This window comes from Procambarus clarkii, chromosome 10 (genome assembly GCF_040958095.1).
Source record: "Procambarus clarkii isolate CNS0578487 chromosome 10, FALCON_Pclarkii_2.0, whole genome shotgun sequence".
In the NCBI taxonomy this organism is placed as follows: Eukaryota; Metazoa; Arthropoda; class Malacostraca; order Decapoda; family Cambaridae; genus Procambarus; species Procambarus clarkii.
Window position 1 is genome coordinate 15,704,417 of NC_091159.1, and position 13,803 is coordinate 15,718,219.

At 45.3% G+C, this 13,803-nt stretch overlaps 1 protein-coding gene across 1 annotated transcript in view; it reads left to right on the forward strand.

Annotated features, from left to right (window-relative positions):
* LOC138363178 (uncharacterized) overlaps window positions 1–7,783 on the forward strand; it is a 15,674-nt gene extending 7,891 nt beyond the window's left edge. The window contains exon 3 of the mRNA XM_069322170.1: window positions 7,260–7,783. Coding sequence (XP_069178271.1) covers window positions 7,260–7,783 — 524 coding nt within the window. The remainder of the gene's footprint in view (window positions 1–7,259) is intronic.
* The last annotated feature ends 6,020 nt before the right edge of the window (window positions 7,784–13,803 follow it).

Sequence of the window (13,803 nt, forward strand, 5' to 3'; positions counted from 1 at the left end):
AGAGAGAGAGAGAGAGAGAGAGAGAGAGAGAGAGAGAGAGAGAGAGAGAGACAGAGAGAGACAGAGAGAGACAGAGAGAGACAGAGAGAGACAGAGAGAGACAGAGAGAGAGAGAGAGAGAGACAGAGAGAGAGAGAGAGAGAGAGAGAGAGAGAGAGAGAGAGAGAGAGAGAGAGAGAGAGAGAGAGAGAGAGAGAGAGAGAGAGAGAGAGATGTCCGAGGGTCCACATCGTGAATAAATATAAAGTGAAAAGTTGGGGGGTACTTTTACTTGCGTATTGGAGAAAACTTTCCCAAATTCTGGTTCAGGGGTCTAGAGGACTTGACTACTAACCTGCCAATGACCTGGCCAGTATGTGGGAACGACCTGACAATGAACCAAACCATATCTAGCTACAGCTTAGCATATAAACGAGCTTATTATCAAACAAGTATGGCGAGTCACCATGTGAAGTACCTAGACTTGTTCTTGTAAGTTTGCCCCCCGCCTTGTACAGCCCCAAGCAGGTAACTTGGAGCAGCAACTGGTCCATCAACTTGGAGCAGCAACTGGTCCATCAACTTGGAGCTGCAACTGGTCCATCAACTTGGAGCAGCAACTGGTCCATCAACTTGGAGCTGCAACTGGTCCATCAACTTGGAGCTGCAACTGGTCCATCAACTTGGAGCAGCAACTGGTCCATCAATGAGTCTGTCACTTGTAACAGACATGCAGCATAATCTGATCAAGTACAGTTATGGTAAAACAGTGGTTTAATCTCCAAACAAATCATACGAGCCGTTCAAGCGCTGGAGCAATAATAGACTCCCAGATGCTTAGAATTAGACAAGCAAAAGCCACACACACAATTCCAAAAGTAATTCCACAATTCCACACACACAACTCCAATTCCAAAACAGGTTGAACCATATTTCTATTAATATCTCAAAATCAATATATTTAACTATTATTTCAGGTAAAACCATACGAGCTTTATAATTCTCTAAACATATTGTGCAATTAAATTTTTTTTTAATATGTAGATAGATTAATGTGTCAAAATATTACTCCTGTGGTTGACTGCAGAGAAACTCTTTTATTTTTTTCATCACTCGATCACCCGCTCTCTGTAGTATATAGAGTCTAGGCTCTAGAGAAAATATAATCTAGAAAAGCTTACACTCAGAGAGGAGGAACTCTGTGACACGTAGATTCGACGACTAAAATAACTATGAACTCAAGTAGATGAAATGTAGACATAAGCCGGGGCTTGTCTACACGTACAGCTGCCGAACACTGGAGTAACTTGCCCTCTCGTGTTGCAGGTGAGAATTGGATGCAATCCTTCAGAAAACGGCTGAATGAGTATTGTAAAAAATATTGTTAACACTTGCGACAGATTATACTCTGATGAGCCGGAAGACGGTAGAGATAGAGGTGACTTAGACCTTAAACCCCGCAGCAAATTATCAACTTTTGGAGGGTTAAGACAACCCCAAGTGCTTACTGCAAGCATACCTTAGTTGTAGACAGTCCAGAGCTACAGTAAACTCCGTATATATGTACACTGAGAAGCAGGATACTCCCACTCAGTGTATATACCCCTGAGAGAGAGAGGTGACTGTAGTGTCCGCTCCTTCAGTAACAACAATCACAGATGAAGTAGTAATATCATTACGAAGCGTAAAACAAGTTAATTATTCCTCCTTTCCTGCAAAATTTCCAGTCTTTCACCTCGACATTGTGCGGCTCCAAATTAGTTTCCAGTTGACCAGCGCAGGCCGGAGGGTAGAGTCTTCTGCGTTGCTATCTTGATTTTATATATCTAGATATAAGTGTATAATTTCCTTCCCAAGCGGATAACTGACGACCTATTGGACCGCGACCGACTTGGTTAATTGTCTGTTAAAAAACATTCCTTGATTTTCTGTTTCTACCCCTCCTTCGTTGTCTCTCTTATACGTAATCCATCTTTCTTCTGTTTTATTCTTTTACTCTTTCGATTTAACTCATTTCTGCAGGGGATGGTTGGCCAAGTTGTGGTGTGTGCAGGAGTCAGGGTGAAGACTGGCTGATGACTCTGAGGTCGGGCTAGGGACCAGACGTATATTGGCGCGAGGTGAAGGAGCGGAGAGACACTCAGACATCCTTGTCGGGTCACGGATAGTTGAGGGAGTTGGGTGCGGAACGTGACCCGACTTGAGGAGGAGCGTGGGCGTGGGATGGTGGGCGTGGGTCGGTGGGCGTGAGCGTGAAGGTGAATGAGAGGAAGGATGGGTGAATGGAGAGTTGTGAGGCGCTAGAGATGTGGTTTGGGGTGTGGCAGGGAGGCAGGGAGGGAGGCAGGGAGGGAGGGAGGGAGGGAGGCAGGGAGGGAGGCAGGGAGGGAGGCAGGGTGGGACAGTTAGCCATAACAATGCCAAACAGTCTAGCGCAACAAACTATTGCATAAATATTTCCTCACAAGTGTGATCTATAGCCATACAAGAGCGGCTGAATAATGGTGAATAACTTTTTGAAACAAGAGGTACTTTTCATCGTCCAGTTATACACTGATGAATGACAATATTTAGCTCAAAACTAAGATTATCTGTTGGAAATGTACAAGCATTTATGAATAAAGTTTCTGACTCTGATTTTAATTTGAAATATAGATCAGACTTCAGTGGTTTTTGGACTTACATAACCACTTAAACGGCTGAAGTTAGAATAAATCTTTATCCTAGCTGAGTTATATAGGTGTAAATTTGGTTATAAATGGAATGATATTTCAAACATGATTTATGGATAAATCATGTTTGAAATATAAATATGTCAAGGCATATTTTCTGTCACTGTGGTCGTGGAGGGAGAGACCAGAACAGGGGGTTAAATCCTCCTTAAAAGACTCGATTATCCAATAGGTTAATTGGATAATCTTCAATTGATTAGGTTATTTGAAGATTATATAATTATCATACTATTCATTATAATAAAATTTTCCTAGAGGACCGTAACTGCCTCAGTTATACAGCCAAAATTAACATCATTTATTGGTGTAAAAAGCTCAGAGGATTCATATTAATGCTGACAATAGTATTTGATTAGATTATTAATTATTAAGATTATTAGTTGTAGATAACTACAAAAAATAATGTCACATGCACAAGCTGCTTTAAACTCTTGCGAGACAAACAATTCTATGTAAATTCTTAGCTTTTTCTAATGCTTAGTAACGGAGCCATTTGCTGAGGTGACTGTGTGTGTGTGTGTGTGTGTACTCACCTAGTTGTGTTTGCGAGGGTTGAGCTCTGGCTCTTTGGTCCCGCCTCTCAACCGTCAATCAACAGGTGTACAGATTCCTGAGCCTATCGGGCTCTGTCATATCTACACTTGAAACTGTGTATGGAGTCAGCCTCCACCACATCACCCCCTAATGCATTCCATTTGTCAACCACTCTGACACTAAAAAAGTTCTTTCTAATATCTCTGTGGCTCATTTGGGCACTCATGTTCCACCTATGTCCCCTTGTGCGTGTTCCCCTTGTGTTAAATAGACTGTCTTTATCTACCCTATCAATCCCCTTCAGAATCTTGAATGTGGTGATCATGTCCCCCCTAACTCTTCTGTCTTCCAGCGAAGTGAGGTTTAATTCCCGTAGTCTCTCCTCGTAGCTCATACCTCTCAGCTCGGGTACTAGTCTGGTGGCAAACCTTTGAACCTTTTCCAGTTTAGTCTTATCCTTGACTAGATATGGACTCCATGCTGGGGCTGCATACTCCAGGATTGGCCTGACATATGTGGTATACAAAGTTCTGAATGATTCTTTACACAAGTTTCTGAATGCCGTTCGTATGTTGGCCAGCCTGGCATATGCCGCTGATGTTATCCGCTTGATATGTGCTGCAGGAGACAGGTCTGGCGTGATATCAACCCCCAAGTCTTTTTCCTTCTCTGACTCCTGAAGAATTTCCTCTCCCAGATGATACCTTGTATCTGGCCTCCTGCTCCCTACACCTATCTTCATTACATTACATTTGGTTGGGTTAAACTCTAACAACCATTTGTTCGACCATTCCTTCAGCTTGTCTAGGTCTTCTTGAAGCCTCAAACAGTCCTCTTCTGTTTTAATCCTTCTCATAATTTTAGCATCGTCCGCAAACATTGAGAGAAATGAATCGATACCCTCCGGGAGATCATTTACATATATCAGAAACAAGATAGGACCGAGTACAGAGCCCTGTGGGACTCCACTGGTGACTTCACGCCAATCGGAGGTCTCACCCCTCACCGTAACTCTCTGCTTCCTATTGCTTAGATACTCCCTTATCCACTGGAGCACCTTACCAGCTACACCTGCCTGTCTCTCCAGCTTATGTACCAGCCTCTTATGCGGTACTGTGTCAAAGGCTTTCCGACAATCCAAGAAAATGCAGTCCGCCCAGCCCTCTCTTTCTTGCTTAATCTGTGTCACCTGATCGTAGAATTCTATCAAGCCTGTAAGGCAAGATTTACCCTCCCTGAATCCATGTTGGCGATTTGTCACGAAGTCCCTTCTCTCCAGATGTGTTACCAGGTTTTTTCTCACGATCTTCTCCATCACCTTGCATGGTATACAAGTCAAGGACACTGGCCTGTAGTTCAGTGCCTCTTGTCTGTCGCCCTTTTTGTATATTGGGACCACATTCGCCGTCTTCCATATTTCTGGTAGGTCTCCCGTCTCTAGTGATTTACTATACACTATGGAGAGTGGCAAGCAAAGTGCCTTTGCACACTCTTTCAGTACCCATGGTGAGATCCCATCTGGACCAACCGCCTTTCTAACATCCAGATCCAGCAGGTGTCTCTTGACCTCCTCTCTCGTAATTTCGAACTCCTCCAAGGCCGCCTGGTTTACCTCCCTTTCTCCTAGCACAGTGACCTCACCCTGTTCTATTGTGAAGACCTCCTGGAACCTCTTGTTCAGTTCCTCACACACCTCTCTGTCTCTCTGTGTGTGTGTGTGTGTGTGTGTGTGTGTGTGTGTGTGTGTGTGTGTGTGTGTGTGTGTGTGTGTGTGTGTGTGTGTGTGTGTGTGTGTGTGTATGTGTGTGTGTGTGTGTGTGTGTGTGTGTGTGTGTGTGTGTGTTCTCACCTAATTGTTCTCACCTTATTGTGCTTGCGGGGGTTGAGCTTTGGCTCTTTGGTCCCGCCTCTCAACTGTCAATCAACTGGTGTACAGATTCCTGAGCCTACTGGGCTCTCTCATATCTACATTTGAAACTGTGTATGGAGTCAGCGTCCACCACGTCACATCCTAGTGCATTCCATTTATTAACTACTCTGACACTAAAAAAATTCTTTCTAACGTCTCTGTGGCTCATCTGAGTACTAAGTTTCCACCTGTGTCCCCTTGTTCGTGTCCCACCCGTGCTGAAGAGTTTGTCTTTGTCCACCCTGTCAATTCCCCTGAGAATTTTGTAGGTGGTTATCATGTCTCCCCTTACTCTTCTGTTTTCCAGGGATGTGAGGTTCAGCTCTTTTAGCCTTTCCTCGTAGCTCAATCCTCTCAGTTCCGGGACGAGCCTGGTGGCATACAGCTGAATCTTCTCTAACTTTGTCTTGTGTTTAACTAGGTATGGACTCCAGGCTGGAGCTGCATACTCCAGGATTGGTCTTACATAAGTGGTATACAGGGTTCTGAAAGATTCCTTACACAAGTTTCTGAAGACAGTTCTTATGTTGGCCAGTCTAGCATATGCCGCTGATGATATTCTTTTGATGTGGGCCTCTGGGGACAGGTTCGGTGTGATATCAACCCCTAGATCCTTCTCTCTATTTGACTCTTGCAGGATTTTCCCTCCCAGATGATACCTTGTGTTCAGCCTCCTGCTCCCTTCGCCTAATTTCATCACCTTACACTTTCCCGAGTTGAACTTTAGCAGCCATTTTCTAGACCATTCCTCCAGTTTATCCAGGTCATCCTGTAGTCTCTGTCTATCTTCATCCGTCTTGACTGTTCTCATAATTTTTGCATCATCAGCAAACATCGAGAGGAATGAGTCTATACCCTCTGGAAGATCGTTCACATATATTAGAAACAGGATGGGTCCAAGTACTGAGCCCTACTGAGTGTGTGTGTGTGTGGCTCTCGGCACCCTACACATTGTGGCCCATCTTCCACAGCTGGTAATTTGTACCGATGAGTGCAATATTGTGATCAATGGTCTATTGGAATGTGACGGTTGTTGTTACGGAGCGGCGCCTCGAGGGTGACCCAGACGTGTTCCTCGACCCGGACCCATCACCAAAGACATCCCGACCGAACTACACGAAACATCTTCGACCAGGATGAGGGAGACGACCAGGTTTCCGTTAGCTAACATTTGCTTATTAGTATCTGATACGGGGACTGGGGTGGATGTGAGGCAGGCTGACGTGGTGACGGGGCTGATAGACGGACATGGGGCTGATAGACAGAGATGGGGCTGATAGACGGACATGGGGCTGATAGACAGAGATGGGGAGTGAGTGGGTTGGCAGACGGACAGAGGAGGGGGAGGGGGATTAATGGAAGAGAGTCCTCACAGAAACAGGAATAAGTTGCTGCCACAATTTATAGTGATTGTTTCGGCCGTCTCCGCTGATATAAAACTTTACGACTATTGCTTCCGCGTTCCCACTCCTCGCCTCTCGTTGGTGTTTATTGAAGTTATTTATCCACGGATATAGGCGGCCTAGGACTCGTAATCGGCCCGCACTAGGACTCGTAATCGGCCCGCACTAGGACTCGTAATCGGCCCGCACTAGGACTCGTAATCGGCCCGCACTAGGACTCGTAATCGGCCCGCACTAGGACTCGTAATCGGCCCGCACTAGGACTCGTAATCGGCCCGCACTAGGACTCGTAATCGGCCCGCACTAGGACTCGTAATCGGCCCGCACTAGGACTCGTAATCGGCCCGCACTAGGACTCGTAATCGGCCCGCACTAGGACTCGTAATCGGCCCGCACTAGGACTCGTAACGGGCCCGCACTAGGACTCGGGACGCCACTTTGAGCTCTTAGTCTGGTCTCAGTGCATAATTGGGAGCGTGATTTTTTTATGAGTAATGCACCACCTGTGTAACTTGCATCTGCTTCTCCGTTCTGGATCCTGCAGCCTCTCCGAGACACAAACCAGGGTTTTACACAACTCCTCCATGCACTCGTGCTATGTCAATAGGCCGTTCTCCCTCTTCGCCCTTACTTCATTAAACACAGATTTCTGTGAGTAATCCATAATCATCCTTTGCCATACAATCAATCCATGCCTTTTAGCAAACTCCCGCCCATCTCACACGCCCACAACCAGCCCCCACCCACCACAGACGCCCACAACCAGCCCCCGCCCACCTCACACGCCCACAACCAGCCCCCGCCCACCCCACACGCCCACAACCAGCCCCCGCCCACCCCACACGCCCACAACCAGTCCCCGCCTACCTCACACGCCCACAACGAGCCCCCCGCCCACCCCACACGCCCACAACCAGCCCCCGCCCACCCCACACGCCCACAACCAGCCCCCGACCACCCCACACGCCCACAACCAGCCCCCGCCTACCTCACACGCCCACAACGAGCCCCCGCCCACCCCACACGCCCACAACCAGCCCCCGCCCACCACCCACGCCCACAACCAGCCCCCGCCCACCTCACACGCCCACAATGAGCCCCCGCCCACCTCACACGCCTACAACCAGCCCCCGCCCACCTCACACGCCCACAACCAGCCCCCGCCCACCCCACAGCACAAGTTGGAGTCACTCATCTCGTCTGTCAAGGGAGTGTTATTCACATAATTAATTATGCAAACTTTCGCCGTCTGTGAGAGATCCCAGTTGACCAAAGTTTGAGTGGCTGGTCCCTGGTGAAGTGGGGGGGGGGGGGAGGTGGTGGAGGTGGTGGAGAGGTGGTGGAGGTGGTGGAAGTGGTGGAGGTGGTGGAGAAGTGGTGGTGGTGGTGGTGGTGGTGGTGGTGGAGAGGTGGTGGAGAAGTGGTGGAGTCAGAGAGGTGGCATCCCTGCCTGTGTTGCATTACCCGTTTTACAATGAGATCTTCCAACTCAAGGCGACAAGTAACATCCTTATCGAACATTTTTCTTTGTCATTTTCTTAACAATCTTCATTCTTTCTCATCTTCTGTACCACCTTCTCAGGTATATCAAGTGTCCTTACAGCAGGGCAGTTGGTAGATTCTCTAACTACTTCAATGACTTAAAACTTGCCACATACTTCCGTCGTTGTGCTCCAGGATAACGATGAGGAGAATGTTTAAACTGGTAATTAAGTCAGAAACTAGCAACAGACTGAGCCTACGATATGTAAACAAACCCGTCATGGACCTTGGTTAAACTACCAACTATCGCTACACACGACACTCTACATATATTAATATATAATATATCAATATATATATATATATATATATATATATATATATATAAATATATTATATATATATATATATATATATATATATATATATATATATATATATATATATATATATATATATATATATATGTCGTACCTAGTAGCCAGAACGCACTTCTCAGCCTATTATACAAGGCCCGATTTGGCTAATAAGCCAAATTTTCCTGAATTAATATATTTTCTCTATCTTTTTTCTTATGAAATGATAAAGCTACCCATTTCATTATGTATGAGGTCAATTGCTTTTTATTGGAGTTAAAATTAACGTAGATATATGACCGAACCTAACCAACTCTACCTAACCTAACCTAACCTATCTTTATAGGTTAGGTTAGGCTAGGCAGCCGAAAAAGCTAGGTTAGGTTAGGTTAGGTAGGTTAGGTAGTCGAAAAAAAATTAATTCATGAAAACTTGGCTTATTAGGCAAATCGGACCTTGTATAGTAGGTTGAGAAGTGCGTTCTGGCTACTAGGTACGACATATATATATATATATATATATATATATATATATATATATATATATATATATATATATATATATATATATATATATATATATATATATATATATATATATATATATATATATATAGTGAAGGAAATCCTTCCTGAGCACCTAGCTCAACGGGCAGGGATACATGATCCCAGCTTTGCAGACTGCACCACCAAATGGGTCTCTCTCTCTCGCAGGACCAGCACCCAACCACTGCTTTCTGAAGCCCATAAGCAATCCAGCTGGGATCGCCCCATTGCCGACCAAGAAGCTGCGACATTACTAGAAGCTGCGACAACACCACATGATATTGTCCGACTTAAAGCTGTAGCAGCTCCCCATGCAGGGGACTTCCTGTTAGCAACCCCAATGTCAGCAACTGGCACTCGTCTTACACCGCAGGCCCTCCGAATTGCTGTGGCTCTCCGCCTCACTGCCCCAATCCACACCGAATACAGGTGTATTTACGGCGAGGCAGTGGCCGACTGGTACTGACGGCATGGCCTTCTCTGCGAAAGGACAGGAGGATGGCATGCAAGACACGGCGAGGTTAACGACATTATCAAGAGAAGTTTTACCACGGCCGGTTGTCCAGCAGAGAGAGAGCCCCGTTACCTAATGCCCCGCAACTCAGATGAGCCTGTTGGTCGCCCAGACGGGATCATGGTTAACCCCTGGAAGAATGTTAGACAGTTGGTGTTGGACTACACTTGCGTTTCAACCATATCCAACACCTATGTTAACTTCAGTGCTGCACAGGCAGGAGGTGCTGCCAATCACCGGGAAGCAGCCAAGTCACGTAAATATGGAGACCTTGATCACCACTACAATTTTGTCCCCATTGCCTCAGAGACACTTGGTGCCTGGAGTAAAAGTGCTGCAAGTTTTTTGAAGGAACTGGGGTCCAAGCTAATTGAAACAACTAGAGACCCTAGAGCCGCCAGTTTTCTCTTTCAGCGCCTTAGTGTGGTGATCCAGAGAGGAAATGCTCACTGCATCCATGGTTTCTGCCCGCATCTGAGGAGCTGGAAGAGCTGTTCAACTTGTGACAAATAGTCTTCTACCCTGCATGTAACCAACGTTGTAACCCTTTTTGTGTAATGAAATTTTAAATAAAGTTAGATATATATATACACACACACTGAAAGAATAGGGGTGGTAGAGGAAGAAAATATCAAAGTGTTCAGTGAGGATCCACAAGGTCTTCTCTGAGTACTCATTATTTTCTTCTCCGAGGCTATGGGTCCCTACACTTGCACCAGAGGTGGTACCCCTTTTAGGTATATATATATATATATATATATATATATATATATATATATATATATATATATATATATATATATATATATATATATATATATATATATATATATACACACACACACATACAGGCAGAAAAAATCTAGTAGAGACGCAAGTTTACGTGTGGCCATGAGGCCAAGAAGACGAGGTGAGTTGGTGCTGGCAACACAGTCACAGGGAGGCAGGGAGAAAGACTCGCTCTCAAGATGGAAAACTCGTTAAAGAGTTCTGTAGGCTCTTTGGTTAACTTTCCGAACGTCACTATAGAGTTGAAGTCCCAGGTCACAAGCTCTCTCTCTCTCTCTCTCTCTCTCTCGCTCTCTCTCTCTCTCTCTCTCTCTCTCTCTCTCTCTCTCTCTCTCTCTCTCTCTCTCTCTCTCTCTCTCTCTCTCTCTCTCTCTCTCTCTCTCTCTCTCTCTCTGTTGATATCTAACTTACTTTTCATGTATATATTTGGCGATGGGAGGCTGACAATATTGAGAAAATTTTGCTAGTGATGATTCGTCAATGTGCTTGATCATTGTGCGGTGGACAGACCATAACGTAATACATACGACCCATGACTTGCAACACAGCAGCGCTGATTGCCATTTCTGCAACACGATTAAACTTTCTCATTGGTCCAGTGATCAGCAGGGATCAGCCTCTTATGTGGTTTTAAGTATCAATCTGTGATTAGTGTGCAAAGTTAATTTCTATATTGCTATGTAGAGGAGACTAATCTATCCGGGGTCCAGGCGTGGGCCAGGCTGCACCAGGCGTGGACTCGAACGCGCACCAAAGTGGACTTGGTATTTAATATATAATATCCTTAACTTTCACCCTCACGCTGTCACACTTTGTCTCCCCAGACTCTGGACCCCACACTTGCAGAAGCAACACATTCTTGGGCACTTTCTTTTAAAAAATTCAAAAAAATTTCCTCATGTAGTACTCTTAAACTTCCTGTATATTATTTGTATATTCCTCTCATGGTCCTCATATTTCCCCCTCATTCATATATTTCTCACTTTTCATATATATCTCACATTTTCCTCATGTAATCCTGGTATATTTTTGTCTGTTACCGTGTGATGGTGTGAACGAGAGGCAAAATATTTTGAACTGTGTTGGCGGATCCATTAATCAAAGCCGGACTATACGTTGTTTTGGTACAGGATTACCGCTCTCGCCGTGTATATCAACAAATAAAATATAAATATCCAACCGAGAGACAGAATGACAGACAGACGGGAGGCCAGACGCACGAAAGACAGACATGCATTTACTGAGACGAATGTACAGATAGGCCCTTAAACAGACTGACAGACGGAGAGTCGGACAGACAAAATGCCCCTTGCCGTGTGCAAGGCTGCAGGTATACAAGCCGCTCAAGTAATGCAGGATACTAACACACTCGTTTAATTGCTGTGAAACACAGCGAAGCTTTAAAAATGATAATACACGTGTGTTTATCGTCCTGACAGAGCTAATTCGAGTAATTGTGCATTTCTCGAATATTTTACAATTCACGATGGCAATTAATTTGAATACAACGCTTTCGTCGCTCTAAATTTTGGGTTACTCGTATGTATTTACTATTTGTGACTGAAGGATCGAGTTGTTAGCTCTTGGACCCCGCCTCTCTAACCCTCGGTTGTCTAAGGTATTGAACCCCCGACATAATTTTCTGTATTATATCATCTACATATATTTTCTGATACAGAAACGTCCCCAAAATGCAACCCATCTTATTTCCAGATACCTATTTACTGTTAGGTGTACAAATGCACCAGGTGAAAGATGCCTTATAGTTTTTGCCTCGACCTGGAATCGATCCCAGTTCCTTTGTGTGTGTGTGTGTTTACCTAGTTGTGTTTGCGGGGGTTGAGCTTTGCTCTTTCGGCCCGCCTCTCAACAGTCAATCAACTGTTTACTAATTACTTTTTTCCCCACACCACACACACACTCCAGGAAGCAGCCCGTGACAGCTGACTAACTCCCAGGTACCTCGAACCCGCGCCACAGAATTACGAGTGTGTGTGTGTGTGTGTGTGTGTGTGTGTGTGTGTGTGTGTGCTCACCTAGTTGCTCACCTAGTTGTGTCTGCAGGATCGAGCATTGACTCATGGATCCCGCCTTTCGAGCATCGGTTGTTTACAGCAATGACTCCTGTCCCATTTCCCTATCATACCTGGTTTTAAAATTATGAATAGTATTTGCTTCCACAACCTGTTCCTGAAGTGCATTCCATTTTCCCACTACTCTCACGCTAAAAGAAAACTTCCTAACATCTCTGTGACTCATCTGAGTTTCAAGCTTCCATCCATGTCCTCTCGTTCTGTTACTATTCCGTGTGAACATTTCGTCTATGTCCACTCTGTCAATTCCTCTGAGTATCTTATACGTTCCTATCATGTCCCCCCTCTCCCTTCTTCTTTCTAGTGTCGTAAGGCACAGTTCCCTCAGGCGCTCTTCATACCCCATCCCTCGTAGCTCTGGGACGAGTCTCGTTGCAAACCTCTGAACCTTTTCCAGTTTCATTATATGCTTCTTCAGATGGGGACTCCATGATGAGGCGGCATACTCTAAGACTGGCCTTACGTAGGCAGTGTAAAGCGCCCTAAATGCCTCCTTACTTAGGTTTCTGAATGATGTTCTAACTTTTGCCAGTGTAGAGTACGCTGCTGTCGTTATCCTATTAATATGTGCCTCAGGAGATAGATTAGGTGTTACGTCCACCCCCAGGTCTCTTTCACGCGTCGTTACAGGTAGGCTGTTCCCCTTCATTGTGTACTGTCCCTTTGGTCTCCTATCTCCTAGTCCCATTTCCATAACTTTACATTTGCTCGTGTTGAATTCTAGTAGCCATTTCTCTGACCATCTCTGCAATCTGTTCAGGTCCTCTTGGAGGATCCTGCAATCCTCATCTGTCACAACTCTTCTCATCAACTTTGCATCATCCGCAAACATCGACATGTAGGACTCTACGCCTGTAAACATGTCGTTAACATATACAAGAAATAGAATTGGTCCCAGCACCGATCCTTGTGGTACTCCACTTGTTACTGTTCGCCAGTCCGACTTCTCGCCCTTATCGTAACTCTTTGGCTCCTTCCTGTTAGGTAGTTCCTTATCCATTCGTGGACCTTTCCCCCCACCCCCGCCTGCCTCTCGAGCTTGAACAGCAGTCTCATGTGCGGTACTGTATCAAAGGCTTTTTGGCAGTCTAGAAATATGCAGTCTGCCCAACCATCTCTGTCCTGTCTTATCCTCGTTATTTTATCATAGAATTCCAGAAGGTTTGTTAGGCACGATTTCCCTGTCCAGAACCCATGTTGATGTTTGTTCACAAACCTAATGTTCTCCAGGTGTGCAACCAGTCGTAGCCTAATTATTCTTTCCAGTATTTTACAGGGGATGCTTGTCAGTGATACAGGTCTGTAGTTAAGTGCCTCCTCCCTATCTCCTTTCTTGAAGATCGGCACGACATTTGCCTTCTTCCAGCAACTGGGCAATTCTCCTGACATAAGTGACTCATTAAAGATCATTGCCAGAGGCACGCTGAGGGCCTGTGCTGCTTCTTTTAGTATCCACGGTGATACTTT